The sequence below is a fragment of the Chiloscyllium plagiosum genome, unplaced genomic scaffold, assembly GCF_037043375.1.
Source record: "Chiloscyllium plagiosum isolate Xiang-an unplaced genomic scaffold, Cpla_swu_hap1 HiC_scaffold_31, whole genome shotgun sequence".
In the NCBI taxonomy this organism is placed as follows: domain Eukaryota; kingdom Metazoa; phylum Chordata; class Chondrichthyes; order Orectolobiformes; family Hemiscylliidae; genus Chiloscyllium; species Chiloscyllium plagiosum.
This window is the reverse complement of record NW_028270169.1, coordinates 23,529,703-23,548,904: the sequence shown is the minus strand read 5'-3', so window position 1 is coordinate 23,548,904 and position 19,202 is coordinate 23,529,703. Positions and strand designations below refer to the sequence as shown.

The following is a 19,202-nucleotide window of genomic DNA, read 5'->3' as shown; positions in this document are numbered from 1 at the left end:
CACTTGGATTATGGGAGGAAATCGGAGCACCCGGAGGAAACCCACACAGGGACAATATGCAAACTCCACACAGACAGGCACCTAAGACTGGAATTGAAATGGATCCCTCGCGCTGTGAACCAGTAGTGCTAACCACTGAGCCACCATGCCACAGTTAAGTTTTAAGTGAGTTAAAAAAGGCTTCTGAAAAAATTGACTTAGCATTAACTCTGTAAAAATTAGTGTCATTCTTGGGAGTAAGTTATATTCATTACGTAGATTTTGAAGAAAGAGTAAATCATAACAAGGATATTTAATTTATTATGGATTACTTTTACATTTTAGGTCATGGTTTCAAGCTTGCCCCAGTGGTTGGAAAAATCCTCTGTGAACTCAGCCTGGGAAAAAGACCATCCTACAATCTTTCTCCTTTCAAAATGCATCGTTTTGGATTAAATCTGAAGTCTTTGTTGTAAGGCAGCAGAGCCTGGATATGACGATTTGAACAATACTTTATGTTCGAAGAATGTGACATCTACAATTTTTTGATCAATGAAAATAATAATGCTTGGGTTGGGGGACAGAAATTTAACATGGTTTCTTCCAACACCTTCATAACACAAAAAACACCCACAGCTTTTTATCCTATAAAGATTGCATTAAATTAGAATTTACCTGTTTTCTGAAAGAAGATTACTGATAGCCAGTCATGTCACAATTGTTTATGGGCATTTTATTGTTCAGAGGAAAAGGACACAAGAGCTTCACTAGCTTAAGAAGGTTTTCATCAGCAAAGTCTGGATAAGAATCAGCTGTAGTCAACAGACTGACTGAAAGGCCAGGGTACTGTGTATAAAAGATAATTAACTGCAGCAGTAGAAATTGAACTCTACTAATTCTCTACCAATTCTTTCAAATTCTGAAACTTCAGTTTAGCAACAGATACTTAAACAGATTATCCTTTTCTCTTTATTTTCCCTGACACTCCTAGTTTTTATTATTGTGCTACTCAATGGGTCAGAGGATAATATATTTATGAATTATTAGAATTCTAATTCAGAATTATTACATCCTATATTAGAATGTATTATTGTGCCAAAAATCAAGCTATCTGTATATTCCTGTCCCTTTAAGGTGGTAAGGTCTAATTGCTTAAATCAATTAGAAATTTATTACTCTTAGGCAGATAGTTAGGTCAATTGGAACCTAGAATTATACAAACATATGACTCCTTAAGTTAATTAGAAGCACATTTTGGTGGAAAATTATCCCTATAGATTGTAAAATAATTAACTTTGTGAAGAAGCGTGATCCAGAAATGCATGTGTAATGCATAGATTTTTCATTCTAGTTTCAAATATAGTTTAGTGGACAAGAAAAGATTTTTTGTTGGTGTGCATGAAAGCTTAAATAGAACTTCTTTGATTTAGATGAATGGGAAATTATGTACTCTGCCCTCATTCATAATGAAACTGGAGAACATCTCCTACACAAAAGCCTCCTCTTCAGTTGCCTCTGAGTTTGAACTATAAAATTTGGAAACAAAAAGGAAATGTGTGTTCTCTTAAGGAGCTTTGGTATTACAAAGTTAAATAATAGGTCCACGAGAAAAGCTTTTTCCAATCTAGAAGTCTGGCCAGGCTCACTTTTGCTCTGACAAGAAATCTGATTTCACAAAGCATCTCTATTTCTCCCATTTAGTAATGTACATTGAAATTACATTTCTATGAGGGAATAAGAACTTTGTAGTTTGGATATAACTATTCTGGAACCATATGAATGCATTTATTCAATGGTTTGTATAACTATGGAATCTGTAAATGGAAGTAATCATTTAAATCTGGTGTATATAAAGCTTGATAAACATTTGTTAAAACATTCACTAATCAGCAGTTGGAATATTTTGAGTATGCTACTGCCAAAAGATTCTTGCTGGAGAGTTGCAGAAGATTCGGTATGATGACACCAAAGATGAGAAATTTTAATGATAAAGAGGAACTGAGGAATCATTAACACCACTGAAACAGAGATTAAGATAGAGAGATTTAAAATTATTAAGGGTTTAGTGAAATTAATAGCAAGGAACAAAATCAAAAATGTTTAATGTTGTCCCAAAAGGACTGCATGTCACAGTTCTATTTGCCAAACTTATAGGAAGGATGGGATTGCATTAGAGGGGGTGCAGAAGAGATCCACCAGGATGTGGGCTGAGCTAGGCTGGGAAGATTCAGCTGTGGAGAGAGATGAAATGGCCTAAGCTTGTTTTCCTTTGAGTAAAACAGACTGATTTAGATGTAATAAGGGGTATAGATAGGAAGAAACTTTTTCTGTCAGTAGAGGAGTTAATAATCAGGGGGCACAGTTTTAAGGTAAGGAGCAGGAGTTTAGATGGGATTTCAGGAAAAAGAGTTGTGGTATTTGGAATGTATTGCCTAAAAGGATGGTAGAGGGGAGACCCCGCAAAACATTTAAGTATTATTTAGATCAACACCAAAAACAATCTGGTATACAAGGCTACAGGTCAAGTGCTGGAAAATAGGTTTAGAAAATAGATGGATTTGGCAAAAGTGGGTACTGCAGATGCTGGAGATTAGAGTCAAGATTAGAGTGGTGCTCATTCCTGATGAAGGGCTTTTGCCCGAAATATCGATTTTCCTGCTCCTCGGATGCTGTCTGACCTGCTGTGCTTTTCCAGCACCACTCTGATCTTGACTTAGAATAGATCGATGTTTAATGACCTGTGCAGACATGATTTGCTAAAGAGACAAAAATAGAAATTGCTGGAAAAGCTCAGCAGGTCTGGCAGCATCTGTGGAGAGAAAACAGAGTTAACGCTTCAGGTCAAGTGATCCTTCCTCAAAACTAGTTCTGTACAGCAATTTCTATTTTTGTCTGATTTACAGTATCTGCAGTTCTTTTGGCTTTAATGGGCTGAAAATCCTCTTTCCATGTTGTAAAACTGACAAAATCTTATTTTTACCTCCTTTATTTGCAGAGTGATACAAGGACATGGACCTACAGTTATCAAAAATGTCCCTTTATCAGCATTTCTCACCTTGATAACAAAAACTGTCATTGTTTTCTTTAAAATAGAACCAGATTTGAATATACATGTAGATCAGATTGATTAAAATGCTGACTTTGCTGAATGAGTCAGGATTCAGGTTTGCTTGTCGCCCTCCAGAAGTCCTAGTGAGATCACTGATTCACTATTGTAGAACTTGTTTTCCCATTTGTCTCCATGCGTGTTCAATGGAAAACCTAATGCAAATTGGTGCATCTCAGGCCAGTATTCACTCATTTCTTTCAGGGTTTCAATGGTAAGAATGAACCTTACAGTAGTCTTCTGCTGGTGCATACAGTATAGTGTTCCTGGAATGACTTGATGGGGTGGGGAACTGTCGAAAATTCAAGTGTCTGGCGTTCATGAAGAGAGCATCGACAAATGACAAAAAAGGCTAAAAAATAAAACCCAAATGCTTCTGGAATGTTTGTACAAATTATTTAATTTTGTTTCTATCTAGTTTTAAAATCCATTCAATGAAAAGCGTTGCTGAATAAATTGCTAAACCTTGCAGGGAAACTGCCAAAAGCCTTTCTAAATTTTGATTTCCTTTGTTCAAAATTGCTGAAAGGGCTGCAAAGTATCTCATTTCGCAATTGAAGAATGGGCGGTGAAACTGGTACGAAGAGGTCAAATCACTGCTGAAACCACTTAATGTCAACTCCAACAAAAAGGAGTTGTTTGAGACTTTTTGAATTAATTTTGCTCACTAAATCACAGAATCATTTCGTTTTGTCCAGCAAGCGTGGGTTTTAAACTGGCTGCAATCAACTGGAAAAGAAATCCCATGAAATCGGGATTGAGCTGCCTTTGACTCACCCCCTCCCGGGATAAGCTCTTTGCTCAGTATCTCCTCCCGGCAACAGATCGGACATTTGTCACTCAGTTGCGTAGGGGTGTTTTGGAACCCACCATTCCATAACTCAACATGCTGTTTTGCAAACCAATGTGCAATGCCAGTGATAATTTGAAAGAACACTGTACAGATAAGCAAATTTGCCACAAGAACTCGTCCTCATAAGCAAATCGGCGAGATCCGCCAGTCAAAATGTTTTGCAGTTTTAAAAAAATATTGGCGCTATGTAACTACAATTTTCGTACTTCCATCATCTGTTTGCCCCAAGAAAAATCCAGAATACTGTGATTGACAGGAATTCCAGCGCAAACAAACAATGAAAGACACGGCACTGAGTACAGAAATATATTCTCTAACATTAACTGTTAAACTTCCAGATGTAATCCCATGGCTGATCTCAGCTGGGACAGATTTTGGATTTCTGGAACAGACCAGAGCATCCATTGCGCTAGGGAGGGGTAGTTCAGCTGGAACTCCTCATCCGGGAGGATGACAGTTGCAGCTCAATGATATTCGCACGTAAGTCAGCTGCTTAGGGTTTCAAGCTACATTCCAAAGATTTGAGTATATGATACTCAGTTGGAGGTGCTGGTTCTGGATGAACTGCTAAACCTCTCAAGGGAGACTATACGCGCACACACACGTGTAAATGCTGCCAATTTAAAGATAAAGAGGGAGGTCTACTGCTGCCTTGGATGATTATTATTCCTTGGGGGAACATCAAAAACAGATTATTAAAGCAAAGCACTGTGGATGCTGGAAATATGAAATAAAAACAGAAAAGGCTAGATCTATTCAGCAAGTCAGGCAGTACTTGTAGGCAGACATTCTGACTGTTTCTCTCCAGAGATTCTGCCTGATCTGTTGAGTATTTCCAGCATTTCTTTTTGTTTTATTTCAAGCGTCCACAGTACTTTGCCTTATTTTGGGTTATCTGACAGTATTTAACTCATTACAGCTTTGGCTGTCTGGCAATAGCTACTAAACTTCCTGAAGTGACAACACTTCAAAATACTTGTTGTGAGGTAGTTTCAGATATCCCGAGGACATGAAAGGCAAATGTTTAATGCAACCTCTTTCTTTCAAATGCATCAAACACATGATGGTTGTAACAGACTATGCTGCAACATAAATATTAGCTAATTCTAATAGCAATATTAACAAAATGTGATTAAAAATCACTACAAACTCAAGTTTGTGGAATAACTTGCCACTCTGCTGCAAGATTTAATGAAGAGAATTTCACAAATTCTGATGCTTGATTGATGATAAAGGCAGTCAGTCTGTTTTTTATGTGTATATCACATAAATTATGTATTTTAGTGGGCAATGAATAGGGCAGGTAAATATTTAATTTTCTCCTTACTTCTAAACCTGATCTAATTTGCTTTTCTATTATGTTTGATTCCATTAGATAAAATCAGAGTGTTCATTAGGGGAATTAGCTTTGTGTTGCATGTCCAGCAAATTAAAGCTCAAACTCAATAGTTCCAGCTCAAATATTGACAGATGTGCTCCACACTGCTTTAAAACATCAGACCCTGACCTTCTATCTTCCACAGTAAATGGCATTGATTTCACTAGACAAGATTGTAGATAAAATACTAATTTTATTCTTACTTCACCTAAAAGAATCTTTTCCCAAACTTGCACAACGTAAACAAGAATTTGTAATCACTGATCTGTTAATTATTTTCAAACAAACCAGTTAGTCCTTAAATTTATTAATTGATCTATAATGTTTCAATTAATATCTTACAACTAAAAATGCATTTTTTTTTCTGCTCCTGGGCCTAGCCAAACTGGCCATAAACAGTCCAGGCAGTGGGCAGTGGAGGGGGTCGTTAGGGCCGACTGCCTGCCCCTCTTCCGCGGTTACGTTAGAGCCCGGGTGTCCTTGGAGAAGGAGCACGTGGTCTCCACCAACACCCTGGAGTTGTTCAGGAAGAGGTGGGCACCGCAGGGAGTGGAGTGCATTATTTCCCCCTCCAACTCTATTTTGATTTAATCCCTGCCCTCCCCTTCACTGTTTGATCACACAGCATTGCCCTTTGTGGAAGGCACTGCTTGTCACTGGCCACTCGGGTGTTTTCCTATCTTCCTGGTGGTGGAAATTGAATAAAAATTCATACACCTTGTGTCTGTCACTGTCTCTCACACCTGCACACACACACCATGGGTGCTGGGGAAAAAATAAGCACAAAAGAAAAAAAATGCATTTTTCTTAATTCATAACACATTCTGGCCTGGTAACAGGTGATATATATTTCAAAGGATGCTTAGCATAACAATATGCCCAGGAATCCAGATATTGAATTTTAAAATAAAAGTGGGTAATCAATTCTTTGATTCTATGACTACCACAATTGGCAAAAAAAACAACTCAAATTGAGTTACCCTCAAGTTACTTTTTGTTCAGTAGAATGCTATGGTTGTTTTGGATAGACTGCACTATTTTTATCAGCTATATTGCTGATATATATTCCTAAAATATTGCATCGAAATGATACTGTGTAAAACTGGAGACACCCAGCATGCCTAAAATTTGCTTGAATGGCCAAAGTAAAATGCCAAAAACATGTGCCTGGTGTTTTACAAGGCATGATCCCCTGACTCTCCCACCCTTACCTCCCCCAACAGTCAGGGGCCAGTCTTCAAAAATGTGGTTGCTAAAAACCATTTCATGCCGATACAATGTTAATTGCCTAAATTGAGACTTCCACCTCCATCGGGAGAGGCTTGCAGCTCTGTAAGAACATAAGGATACACAAGATAATAGGAATGGGTCATCCAACCCTTCAAGCTCACTTTGCCATTCAATGAGTTAATGGCTGATCTTCTCCTTCAACACCATTTTCCTGCATTATCCCTATAACTTTTCACAAATCAGAAACATCAAGAGTTATCAGTCTTGAAAACATTCATTGATGGAACCTCCCCAACCATGTAGGGTGGAGAATTCCAAGGATTCAGTACTATTTGAGTGAAGAAATTCCTCTCAAATGCACTGCACTTATTCTGTGACTAGGTCTCCTAGCTATAAATCAAAACCAAACCATCCTCCCCTCCCCCACTCCCAGTGAGGCTGCGTAAACATCCTGTCAATCTCTGGAAGGATTCTTTTCTTTGAATGAGATTACCTCTCATTCTTCTAAACTCCAGAGAATATAGCAGCCCCAGTCTATTTCATCTTTCCTCATAGGACAATCCCTCCATCTGTGCAAATTTTATTGCACTCCCTCTTTGACAAGTATCTTTCCTTAGGTAAGGAGACCAGAACTACACACGATTTGGAGATGCCGTTGTTGAACTAGGGTGTACAAAGTTAAAAGTCACACAACACCAGGTTATAGTCCAACAGGTTTAATTGGAAGCACACTAGCTTTCGGAGCGTCGCTCCTTCACTGACTACCACCTGATGAAGGAGTGATGTTCCGAAAGCTAGTGTGCTTCCAATTAAACCTGTTGGACTAGAACTACACACAGTACTCTAAGCGTGGTTCCACCACAGCTCCATATAATTGAAGAAAAGCACCTTTGGCCTACACTCAAATCCTACAGTAATACAGATTAATATACCATTTGCCTTCTTAATTCTTGACTGTACTTGCACTTTAACTTTCAGCGATTCATGAACAAGGACACCCAAATGTCGCTCACTTTTTAAGAAATACCACAAATTGGCCAAGTGTTAATTTTAGGGACTCTCATGGAGTTTCCTCTTTGAGAGGCTTAGCAATTTTTCTCAAACACTTCTCCACAACTTGCATCATTCATTCTGTACCACACTTTTATGGCATTCCACACATGAGTTTCTGCTCAGCAGAAGTACTAACCACTGCTCAAACAGGAAAAAAAACAGAGGTTGCTGGAAAAGCTCAGCATGTCTGGCAGCTTCTGTGAAGAGAAATCAGAGTTATCATCTGGTGACCCTTCCTCAGAACATTTACTCCATCCACCTAGGGTTCGGTGGTAGCTATGTTTCACTTCCATTGCAAATTTGCAACTCAGATGGGGATGGAAGCCAACTACTCATTAACATAAATGGATGCCATAAAGCTTTGTGTTGCTTTCTTACTTTCCATGACAATCCCATCAGTTCTGAGCTTCCACATATTCTCAGCTAACACCTTCAATTAAGTCTTCATCACCCAGTATAGCTGCTGAGCCCTTGGTCTACAGCTAAGCCATGCACTATCCCCCTGTCAAAGCCAAGGTATTGGTGACCAATAAATACCCTCCATCTCCCTACCACCAATGCAATAACACACATCCTCCAATGCACTCTTATATGCAGAGTTGCCTTGATCACAATTATTGTCTCCTATGAATCCCAGCATACTATCTCCAAAACCCATACTTGACTTTCTCAACTACCCTACCACAATGGTGGCACCTGAATCCCATGGTGACTTTCAATAAATAGATGCCAGGACTGACCATGACCCACTCCTCTCACTGACTTGGAAAAACAGCCATGACCTATTAATGACCAAATCTTGGACTAATCTCTTGACTGAATGCAATGGATTTGCAGGACTGACCATTGTCCACTCTCCACATTGTAATGACACAGAATCGTTGACCATAATCCTTCCAAGTGGATGACTGACCCTGTCCAAGCCTTTGGTGTGAAACTAGACGCTGCCCTTGATTGACTGTGACATGATCTCCTGATGACAGGTCACCTTCACTTGACTGCAGACTAATCCCCTTAGACTTTGAAAAATCATTTAGTTGAAGCATTTGCCACGTGAACTGTTTCCACATGCTGTACATGTTACTTACATGTAGAGTGCTGTACGCCAACATATCCTCATCCTTAATGATCAATGCTGACAACTTTCCTGATGAAGGGCTTTTGCCTGAAACAATTTTAGATTAGATTACTTACAGCGTGGAAACAGGCCCTTCGGCCAAACAAGTCTACACCGACCCTCCAAAGCGCAACCCACCCATACCCCTACATTTACCCCTTCACCTAACACTACGGGCAATTTACCATGGCCAATTCACCTGACCTGCACATCTTTGGACTGTGGGAGGAAACCCACGCAGACACGGGGACAATGTGCAAACTCCACACAGTCAGTCGCCTGAGGCAGGAAATGAACCCGGGTCTCTGGCGCTGTGAGGCAGCAGTGCTAACCACTGTGCCGCCCTAAAATGTCAATTTTCCTGCTCCTCAGATGCTGCCTGACCTGCTGTGCTTTTCCAGCACCACTCTAATCTTGGCTCTGATCTCCAGCATCTGCAGTTCTCACTTTCGCCAACTTTGAAACCCTGCCTGGTTTTGTGCCTGCACTAAAAAGCAAAACAAGGCAGAAGTATTGTGAAGCAGGTAAACTCAAATGAGCAGGTAAACTCAAAAAGGGCAGGTCAAGGTAGAGATGTTAGCATCCAAAGATGTGCGAAAGGAGTAAATGCCACAACAGCAAGCAAAGGAAGTACACCCTACCTCTAATGCATAAGATGGGCGACTGTTCCTACACACTAAGTAGACTAGTGAAAACATTACAATGAGTCAGTGACTCCAAAATGCAACATTTAAGTGCATGATTGTATTCTAAGTAAATCAGAGATGTGCCATAATGATGTGGTGAGGTTGATTTCTGATGCCAACCTCCATGGGCAGAGGCAGCAGGCAGTCACTACCCATAGAACATACTCTGAGCTATTGGGGACTGCTGGCCAAGATGGAGGACCAGAGGAGCAAAAAGTAAGCTGGAGCCCTCGGGTACCTGTTCACCTTTGTCAGGAATCATTGCCATGTAATTTCTCTTTGCCACTTAGCAGAGTAGCAAACTGCAAGTAAATGGAGCAAGAGTACGAAAAAAGATGCTAATGTAGGAAAATGGGCATCTCACCACTCACTAGTGAGATTTGAATCTTGCCATTCATGGATATATTTTGGGGTGCTGAGTCAATAAATATAACTTACAACATAAACCCAAATTAAGTTGGGAGTGGAACACAACCTTTCTGGATCATGGGTGGGGGCACCACCACTGCACTGCAAGATCACTCCCCCATATGTTGAACCCTTGCAATTTTGTCAAGTGTTGACATAGAACTAGGTGTCACCAAAACTATGAGACAGTGTTTTGCGACACAATGTGAAATCTGGCAAGTCTCCAGTTCACACATCCTACAACTAAATTTCTAAATTTAGTCAGTTCTCTCACGCTCCATGTTCCATGGTAATGTTGTCTTTTTTTCATAACAGTTCTTCACTTTATTCACATTGATCAGTTCTTATAAAAGTTTTGGCGACTTTGAGATTAAATGATTTCCTACATCTCTCATTCTTGTTGTCTATCATCTTCTGTAATTCCTGACTCGATGTGTCATTGTAGCTTTGTCTTGTAACTGCTCCACCCCCAATCCTTTGCCTGATGCCTGCAAACATACATCACCCCTTCCACACAGTGAGCTATCAATTTCTATGTTTATATTTTCTTTTTCTGGAAATCTTATTCAAAATGGGGAAAACTTCTGTTTCATTTGCAAATAACAAAATTGTGCAGCTTTCAAACACTAAAATTGAACCATAGGCTTTTAGAATCAGTACTTATTTCTCTACATCAGTTTTTTATTCATATTAACAAACAATTAATTGTGAACTTTACTTGTATGTGCTATATATACACCAGAGGTTTATGTTATCACTGACTCAGCACTGATATTCAACTGTATAATCAAGGGAGGAAGAAAGTTCAACTGCCATTCTGCTGAACTCCTGAATTCAGCTGTCCTGTATAGAAATCTGCTGATTAGTGGTCAGGGTTCATCTGATAATGCAGTGAAAATTACATGCCTCTAGGTCACTCTCCAGCATGCTGCTGGCTGATGTGCAGCATCTTCTGGCAGTAGGATAGGAAATGAACATCTCTCTTTCTCAGCTTTAAAAGTGCATTGTCAGAGAAACACAGAAGAGTGGATACCTAAAGATAAACTACCTACAAGAGTTACAATCCTGATGAAGTATATTTTGGCATTTTCAACTGACCATTGCAATACTTCCAAAAATCAATAAAACCTTGGGTATATGCATATTAGTAGATAATTGCATAGCAAAATACTGTCAGTGTTTGATCATGCAACTTACATTTTAGGAGACAATTTGTAAAATTACATACTTAATTTGTTTTTAAGTGTCAAGTCAGATTTACTACAAAACATTAAATGCTAATATTTGTAATTAGAATTTTTGGACTTTGAAGAAATAGGACTCAAAAAATACACATTTTTAATCTAAAAAATTACTCCATAACAGCACTCAACACACATCAAAACAACCCAGATCAAATCTTTGGCATATTTTGAATGATCCTCCGCATTTATCAGAGGTGTTTAATATCATTGAATTTGTCAATGTAATAAAATCCATAAAAATTGTTGACTTGCTTTTTATCTCCGTCAATAAAAAAACTCCAATGATTTTGGCCAGCATTTCTTCCTTGATGCCAAGATAAAAAAGGAGTTCTACATACACAAAACTCATATTTCCACTCTTTCAAAATAAGTCATTCTATCCAAAGAATAAATCTGCCTGCCTCACAGTTAGCAAAAGTTATATGCATATTTGGGACCTTATGCATTAATAGAAAATGACTGATGTAAATTATGCAATCACAAAAATGACAGTAAAAAGAATCATTCTTGATAGTTGCTACTGGAGCATTGGAAGTTCCCACAAGGGAAAACAGAGTTGTGCTCATTTGAAGTTACAAACACATGGAATATCAATGAATTCTGACTTGAGGATTAAAAAGAAATCTCCATATATGACAGCATAAGGACAGATTGAAGTGCTTGAGTACTTTAAGAGAAGTGGTTATTTACCTTTTACTCTGTGTAAATTACACCATAGTGAAGTTGCTGAGATGCTCTATTCACTACTGCAAAGAATGTACTTTTTGGTTTTGGCTGTTATAAAAGAGTCAAGCACTCATATTCAACAAGAGTCATTTTAAGATTTTATACTGTATTCAAGATACCTATATATCCTACCATGGCAGCTTACAACTCATAAAACCACTTCTTCTCAAATGCAAATATATTTTCATACTATTTTGTAAAAAAATCCAGAGGATGCAGGCATTGCTGGTCAGCATTTAGTTCCATCCCTTGGAAAGGTGGTGGTGAGCTGTCTTCTTGAACTACTGTGATCCATGTGCTACCAGTCGCTTCACAATGCTGTTAGGGAGGTAATTTCAGGGCTTTGACCCAATGACTCCGGAAGAATGGCGATAGATTTTCAAGCCAGGATAGGAACATGCTGGTGATGGTGGTCTCCTCATGTATCTGCTGCTCTCGTCCTTCTACATGGACATGGTTGTGGATTCAAAAGGTGTTGTTGAAGGAGCTTTTGGGATTTTCTGTAATGCATCTTATAGATGGTGTACATTATTACTAATGTGTATAGATAGTGGAGGGAATAGATATTCGTGAATTTTGTCCTGGATGGTGACAAGCTCCTTAAGTGTTGTTGAAGCTGCACTCATCCAGGCAAATGGGGAATATGCAATAACAAATAGAGAATGCTGGAGAAACTCAGCAGGTCTGCCATCATTGGTGGAGAGAGAAACAGACTTAACATTTCAAATCCAGTATGACTCTTCTTCAGAACTGAAAGGTATCAGAATTTTTTTTTAAAATACTTTAGACAGAGGCAGAGGAGCAGCAAGACGGCAGAGGATTTAGGGACCTACAGCAAAAGTCAAAGGGACTGTTAATAGTGGAGTAAAATGAAAATATGTAAAATGGGTGTTAATTAAGTTTGAAAGTGAGAGAAGTGGAACTCTCTAATAAAGTTGAAAATGTGTTGCTGGAAAAGCGCAGCAGGTCAGGCAGCATCCAAGCTGCCTGACTTGCTGCGCTTTTCCAGCAACACATTTTCAGCTCTGATCTCCAGCATGTGCAGTCCTCACTTTCTCCTCTCTAATAAAGTGCAAAGTAAACAAGACCCAAACACAACATGGCTACTGGTAGTGGTGGGAGTGGATGGGGAGGTTGGGGCTTGTCATTCCAACCTGTTTGGTCTCACCAATGTTGCAGGAGACCACATTATGACCAGTGAATACAGTCGATGAGACTGAAGGAATTACAAGTCAAATGCTGCTTCACCTGGAAAATGCATTTGGGGTCTTGGACATTGAGGAGTGGAGTAAGGAGTGTGGACAAATGTTATACCTTCTGCAATTATTCATAGAGTCAGAGAGATGTACATCGGTCCAACTAGTCTATGCCAATCCGATATCCCAACCCAATCTAGTCTCACCTTCCAGCACCCAGCCATATCCCTCCAAACCCTTCCCTATTCATATACACATTCAGATACCTTTTAAATGTTGCTATCATACTAACCTCCACCACTTCCTCTGGCAGCTCATTCCTGTGTGAAAAAGGTGCCCCTTAGGTCTTTTTTATATCTTTCCTCTCTCACCCTAAACCTATGCACTCTAGTTCTGGATTGCCCCACCCGAGGGAAGAGACTGTGTCTATTTATCCTATCCATGCCCCTCAAGATTTTATAAACCTCTATAAGGTCACCCCTTGCATGAAAAGGTGCCATGGGGAGTGAGGACGAGACTAGGGTTGCACAGAGGGAATGTTCTTGTGGAATGCTGAATGTGGAGAGAACAGGAAGATGGTTTTGGTGGCAGCATCATGTTGGAGGTAGCAGAAATGGAATAGGAAGATCCTTTGAATGCAAAGACTAGTGGGGTGGAAAGTAAGGACAAGAGTAACCCCATCATTGTCAGAAGACGGGGAATGGATAAGGTCAGAAGAGCTAGTTAGATTTTACTTCTTTTCAAGAATTCTATCACATTTGTGACTTGGATATTGTAGATGTGGTCAGGCTTTTCAGAGTCACGTTTCAAGTTACTTCCTCATAGCCTGTGACCTGTTCTTGCAGCTTTTGCATTTATATGGCTAGTCCAGTTCAGGTTCTGGGGTCAATGGTAATGCTCAGGCTGTTAATAGTTGAATTTCAGTGATGACAACACCATTGAATGTCAAAGGGTGATGGTTAGATTGCCTTTTTGGATATGGTCATTGTCTTGCATTTGTATTGAACAAATGTTGCTTGCCCCTTTTCAACCCAAGCCTGAATAATGTTCAGGTTTTCAGGTATTTGAACACGGACTGCTTCAAAATCTGAGGCATGATACTGTGGTAGTACCATCACCGCATGGACTGCAGTATTTCAAAGCAACGATTTATCACTAGCTTCTCAATAACAATTAAGGGATGTGAATCAAATGCTAACCTTGTCAGTGACACTCACATCACATGAAGCACTAAATAAAAAACAACTCCATATTTATCTGATTGCTTATGAAGCCAAAACAACCAAGTTATGCCTCCTTTCATGCTTGATCATTAATATGTCAAAATAACTCTCTTAAACTGCCAAAAAGAAGATAGGTGCGTCATCACAGCAAGGTTTATGTATCTATTATAAAGGTCACACTGTTCTAGAACCAGGGCGCCATCACCATTGTTCCAGAAGAATTGAGGAGCCACTAAATAAAGCTTGAGTTAATCTCAGTCCCTACAATTTTCTACTCAAGGAATAGCAAGAATCTGCATCTCACAGTATTTCAGAAACACTTACTCCACGCCAACACTCCACAGCAGTGTTGTTGAATAATTGCATAATTGGAGATGCTGTAATTCAAATGAGATTTTAATGAAGGTAGACTCCCACTTCTGGTGGATACTAAACCTCCGATTGCATATTGGTAAGAGAAGGGAGTTTAACTAGTGTCCTGCCCTCTGTTCTACATCATTACAAATATAAACAGATTAAAATGATCGTTATTTCTAGAATGTTGCTGGGCACAAAATGGCTATGAAACAGTTTACACAACGAGAGTCTGAAGTTCAAATGGTGTGTTGAAATTTTCAAAACCTTTCATTCTTTTCCCAATTTTTCTGATACCCTTTGTTAGAATTCCATAAATCTCCAAGAATTCAGCCCATAAAGCAGGAACTTCAATTTCAAATTGAAAGCTGCACATCAAAAGTTGATGGAGCTCTCAATTAAAAACACTTGCTTGGTGGTAACCACAACTGAGTTACTGATAGGCACATTCTTCAAAACTTTTTCCAATTTAATTTCTAAACTCACTAAACTACACTATCATCACATTTGTCCTCAGACTGAGACTGGCAAACAACCCAGGCAAAAAATTGAATTATATTACTTCAGTCAGTCACAAAAGCAGCATTCTCAGCTTATGTTTGATGGAAAAATTTGTGAACCACCTATTTATGTTTGATTAATGATAAAATGCATTTAATAATACAAACACTTATTGTATTAAATGAATTAGAAGGTGTTGGAGTTATCTATTAACACCTGGTACAAAGTCTATAATTCCTATTGCACAAATACTAAGCTTAATTTCTCAAACTTTAACCATTACTGAATGCAGAGAACAACCCACTTTTCAGATGTATGTAACCTCAATGAAGTACTTAACAGATATCATTGCATTGAGGAAAATTAATTAATAGCTGCAATCATGAAGGATATAATTTTTAAAAAATAGAATCATTTTCAACATGATTTACTGAAAATGACATATATTTAGCAAGTAACCAATGAATCATCACTGCTCCTTGTGGTAAGATCTGTAAATTAACTTGAATTTACTTAAGAACTTAAATTAAGAGTAAACATACCTGAAAACAAAAATGAGACTGAAGTTATTTTTCTGTTTATTCTGTGCTACAATTGTCATAAAGAAGAAAATAATTTGGGAACTTGTAAGACAACCAATAAGTTTATTTTGCCACATAAATAGTCAACAAAAAGTACATTTAATAGAGGACAATATTTTTTTTTCCAAGTTTGCAATCTTTCAAAGCAATTTCAATCCATCCTCTCTTACACATGTATTCATCTGTTAAAGCTGTTTCCATTACACTATTAGAAATCTTTGAAGCTACACTGCAGAACTTCTGATATCACAATTTGCCAATTAACTGCATAACTTTATACATCAGTGCTATATTATGACTAACTGAATAAAATTGTACCATTTCAATAACATATTACAAATATTAATAAACCTTGCAAAACTGCAATCTGTTTGCTATTACCTGTACTGAGTAAAGAGGTACATAGTCTGCATTCTTGAAAAGTGCACAGTTATATACTGGAAAGTAGGTCTTCATTTAAACTTCATATCAAACACTATGGCATAATAAGTCAATGAGCATTCAAGGAGAACTATCAGAATAGTGCCTGTAATTATTTTATAAAGAAATATCTTAATATTCCAGGGAGTCACTTAAATGATCCATGCAATTTGATAAAAAAATGAGGGTGTATGTAATTTTTAAAAATGATTTTATTTTGAAGTTCCAGCCTTGATTTAAATGGTCACTAATTTTGAACAATAAACAATAATACTAATGTCTATTTTTTAATTAAAATATCCAAAATCAAAAACAACCATTGTGAAGAAGTGATCTGGAAAACTTTAAAGACAGAAAATGATTTATGTATTTAAGAATCACAGCCATTTGAATTTACAGACCTTGCAACTTCCCAAACTATTTCCACACTGTTATCATGTTCAAGCAAACTAATCCAATTTATTTGTTTCAATTTGTATTTTGATTTAATCAAGATTAAATGGCAGCAGGTTCTTTGACATTAAGGACTGTATCACTTTTTCCATTGAATAACCAAACACAATGGTGAAGAGATAACAAAACATAAATAGCAAGTGTATACATTAAAAGAACTCAAAAATTATTTTCTAAAGGGTTGGCTTTTTCCAATACCCTCCTTTCCGAATTACTTTTTGTCCCTTTAGATTATAAATCTTGACTACAGAAGATTACATATACAACTTTTTTTTTTAAACTATTTGTTTTGAAGAGCGAATGCAGGGTATATGATATTAAACACATCCTACTATTTGAGCTCCAAGATACAAAGTAAACAGATTGTGCAAGAGTAGGCATTAGTGAACTATCAACACCAAATTTGTTTATTTTCAAAAAGTATTAACATATGCACACATACATCATTTGAGAAAAAGTTTGAAGCCAAAGGGTTCTGGTATTTTGCTCTTATCTGTGTCAATTTTCCAGTCTAGAATTGAGAAATAAAAAACAAATCTTTGGCTCAGGTAAAAATAACTGCATGAAAAAGTCAGTGGTCACCTTAGACTGCAACCAGAGATGTCAGTTTGAATTAGATTTCGAAAGCAGTGCTGATAAGAAAGATTAGCCATAGCAATAGAAAACAAATCAAGAGAAGAAAGCAAACCCAGAAATATTACAGGCTTTCAAATTATGCAGATGAGAACAGGAAATTCCATACTTGTAAGAAATACCAATCATCGTACACTTTGTAGTCAATTTAAATTTCAAATTAACACAGCCTATCAATACCATGCAAGACTATTACCAAGGTGACAAAGTATCAGGACATCATGTATTTCATTCATCCCACTTCCAATTTTATTGTGTTACCAAACCCAACATCACCACAGTAATATCCCAAGAAATTCAAATGTCATGTGCTGAGCTTTTTTGGTTAGTAGGAACCTGTAGATAACAGTTACACTTTTCGCTATGCATTGGATTCCACAATTTTGGTGTCACTGCCACTATTGTTTAGTGGTCGCCTGGTTGATATCCTGGACTTCAGGGTATCTTCAATATTGCCCATCTCATCATCAGAATTCATGACAGTGACGTGTCGACGATACAATGGAGGGCTGTGAAAGGAATGGAAAAGAATGTTACATTATAAACACAATCATTTAACCAAAAAATACATTTTTTTATATTGTATTTAGAATTGTAGCATCAATGCAAAAGCTTTTGCTTAGAAGAAACATTCAGAAATTAGATAAGACTAAGGTCTGATGACTCCAGAATAGTGGAGAATTAGACCGTCTTCTCAGGTTTATTTTGCATAGATGCTATAACTGCAGTGGAAATATCAAGTTAAAACAGTTGGATTTGTTTTGATACCAGCAAACAACATACATCTAAGTTTGTTCAGGAATAATACTATAACAAAGCAGTAGTAATTTTCTTTCTCTCTGACAATTAATGGAAGAAATGCCAGCAGCAGCTATTATTTCTATTCAACCCTTCTATAAAATCCTGAGTGCAGAGGACATTGTTGGGTTAGAGATTACCAATGAGGGTCAACCATGATCAAAGAATAGACATGGTTCAAATATTGAGAGAGATGAATTTACATTTTTCTTTTCTCCAAATCAAAGTTTTGCCACGCAGTGGACTTCATCTGACATCAATTTGAAGAATGAGCAAATTTTGCTTGCTAGAGCCAAGGAAGTTACAGGTGATTTACATGGACATTTACAGTCAGTAGGAGGCCATACAGCCCATCATGTCCCTGCTGGTCACAAAGATCTAACTATCCTAATCTTATTTTCCAGCTCATGGCCCAAATGGGATTTTCACTGGCTGTGCCCGCATTTATTGTGCATCCTAGCTTCCTTTGAGAAAGCGGTGGTGCAATTCAGTTTTAATGCCATTGAAAGTCAAGTGGCAATGTTAAATTCTCTCATTAGAGAAGAGATGCATTTTCTTTAGTGAACTTCTAGAAAGACTGTTCACCTGAAAGTAATAAATCTCAACCAACAATGGAACGAATGAGATTGGCTGAAGACAGTCATCTGTGAAGGTGGAGACCCCCAGAGGAGGCTAACAAAAGAAAGATCATGTGAATCAGAAAATTTATAGAATATGATAAAGGGACAATAAACTGATGGAGAAAGGGAAAATAGAATATGAATTTAATCTAGAAAATTATACAAAAATGGACTGAAAAAGCTTCTGCAAGTATGTAAAAAAAGAAACATTAGGCTAAAATAAATGTCAATTTATTAAAGGAAATGTCAGGAGAGTTTATAATGGGGAATAAAGAAATAGCAGAGTAACTAAATTATTACTGTGTGTCTGATTTCACTGAGGAAATTACAAGAAATCTCCCAGAAGTACAGATCTAAGTGGCTAGGGAGAATGAAAAGATGAAAGAAATTAGCATTAGTAAGATGACTGTACTGGAGAAATTAAAGGGGCTGAAAGTTAAGAAATCTGCAAGACCTGAAAGTTTTCATCCCACAGTATTGAAGGAGGTGGCTGTACAAATAGTGTGGTGATTACCTTCTAAAATTCTATAGATTCTGGAATTGGAAGGTAGCAAATGTCACCACACTAGGTAAGAAAGAAACCAGAGAGAAAACAAGGAACTACAGACTTGTTAGCCTTACATCAGTAATAGGAAAGATAGTG

At 37.8% G+C, this 19,202-nt stretch overlaps 2 protein-coding genes across 20 annotated transcripts in view; one reads left to right on the top strand and one right to left on the bottom strand.

The window, feature by feature from the left end:
• Positions 1-3,554, top strand: part of pipox (pipecolic acid oxidase) — a 57,995-nt gene extending 54,441 nt beyond the window's left edge. For both annotated transcript variants that reach the window (XM_043718456.2, XM_087977361.1), the window contains one exon: positions 325-3,554. In XM_043718456.2, the coding sequence (XP_043574391.2) occupies positions 325-455 (131 nt within the window). In that variant the 3' untranslated portion in view covers positions 456-3,554. The remainder of the gene's footprint in view (positions 1-324) is intronic.
• A 12,124-nt stretch (positions 3,555-15,678) lies between these two features.
• Positions 15,679-19,202, bottom strand: part of myo18ab (myosin XVIIIA b) — a 291,739-nt gene continuing 288,215 nt past the window's right edge. For 16 of the 18 annotated variants that reach the window (XM_043718437.2, XM_087977345.1, XM_087977346.1 and 13 more), the window contains one exon: positions 17,510-17,650. Coding sequence is in view for 2 of the 18 variants with exons in the window: in XM_087977357.1 (XP_087833483.1) it covers positions 17,503-17,650 (148 nt within the window). In the remaining 16 variants the exon portion in view is untranslated. Of the gene's footprint in view, positions 17,651-19,202 lie in introns of all 18 variants that reach the window. The other 2 variants (XM_087977357.1, XM_087977358.1) reach the window with 1 other exon arrangement.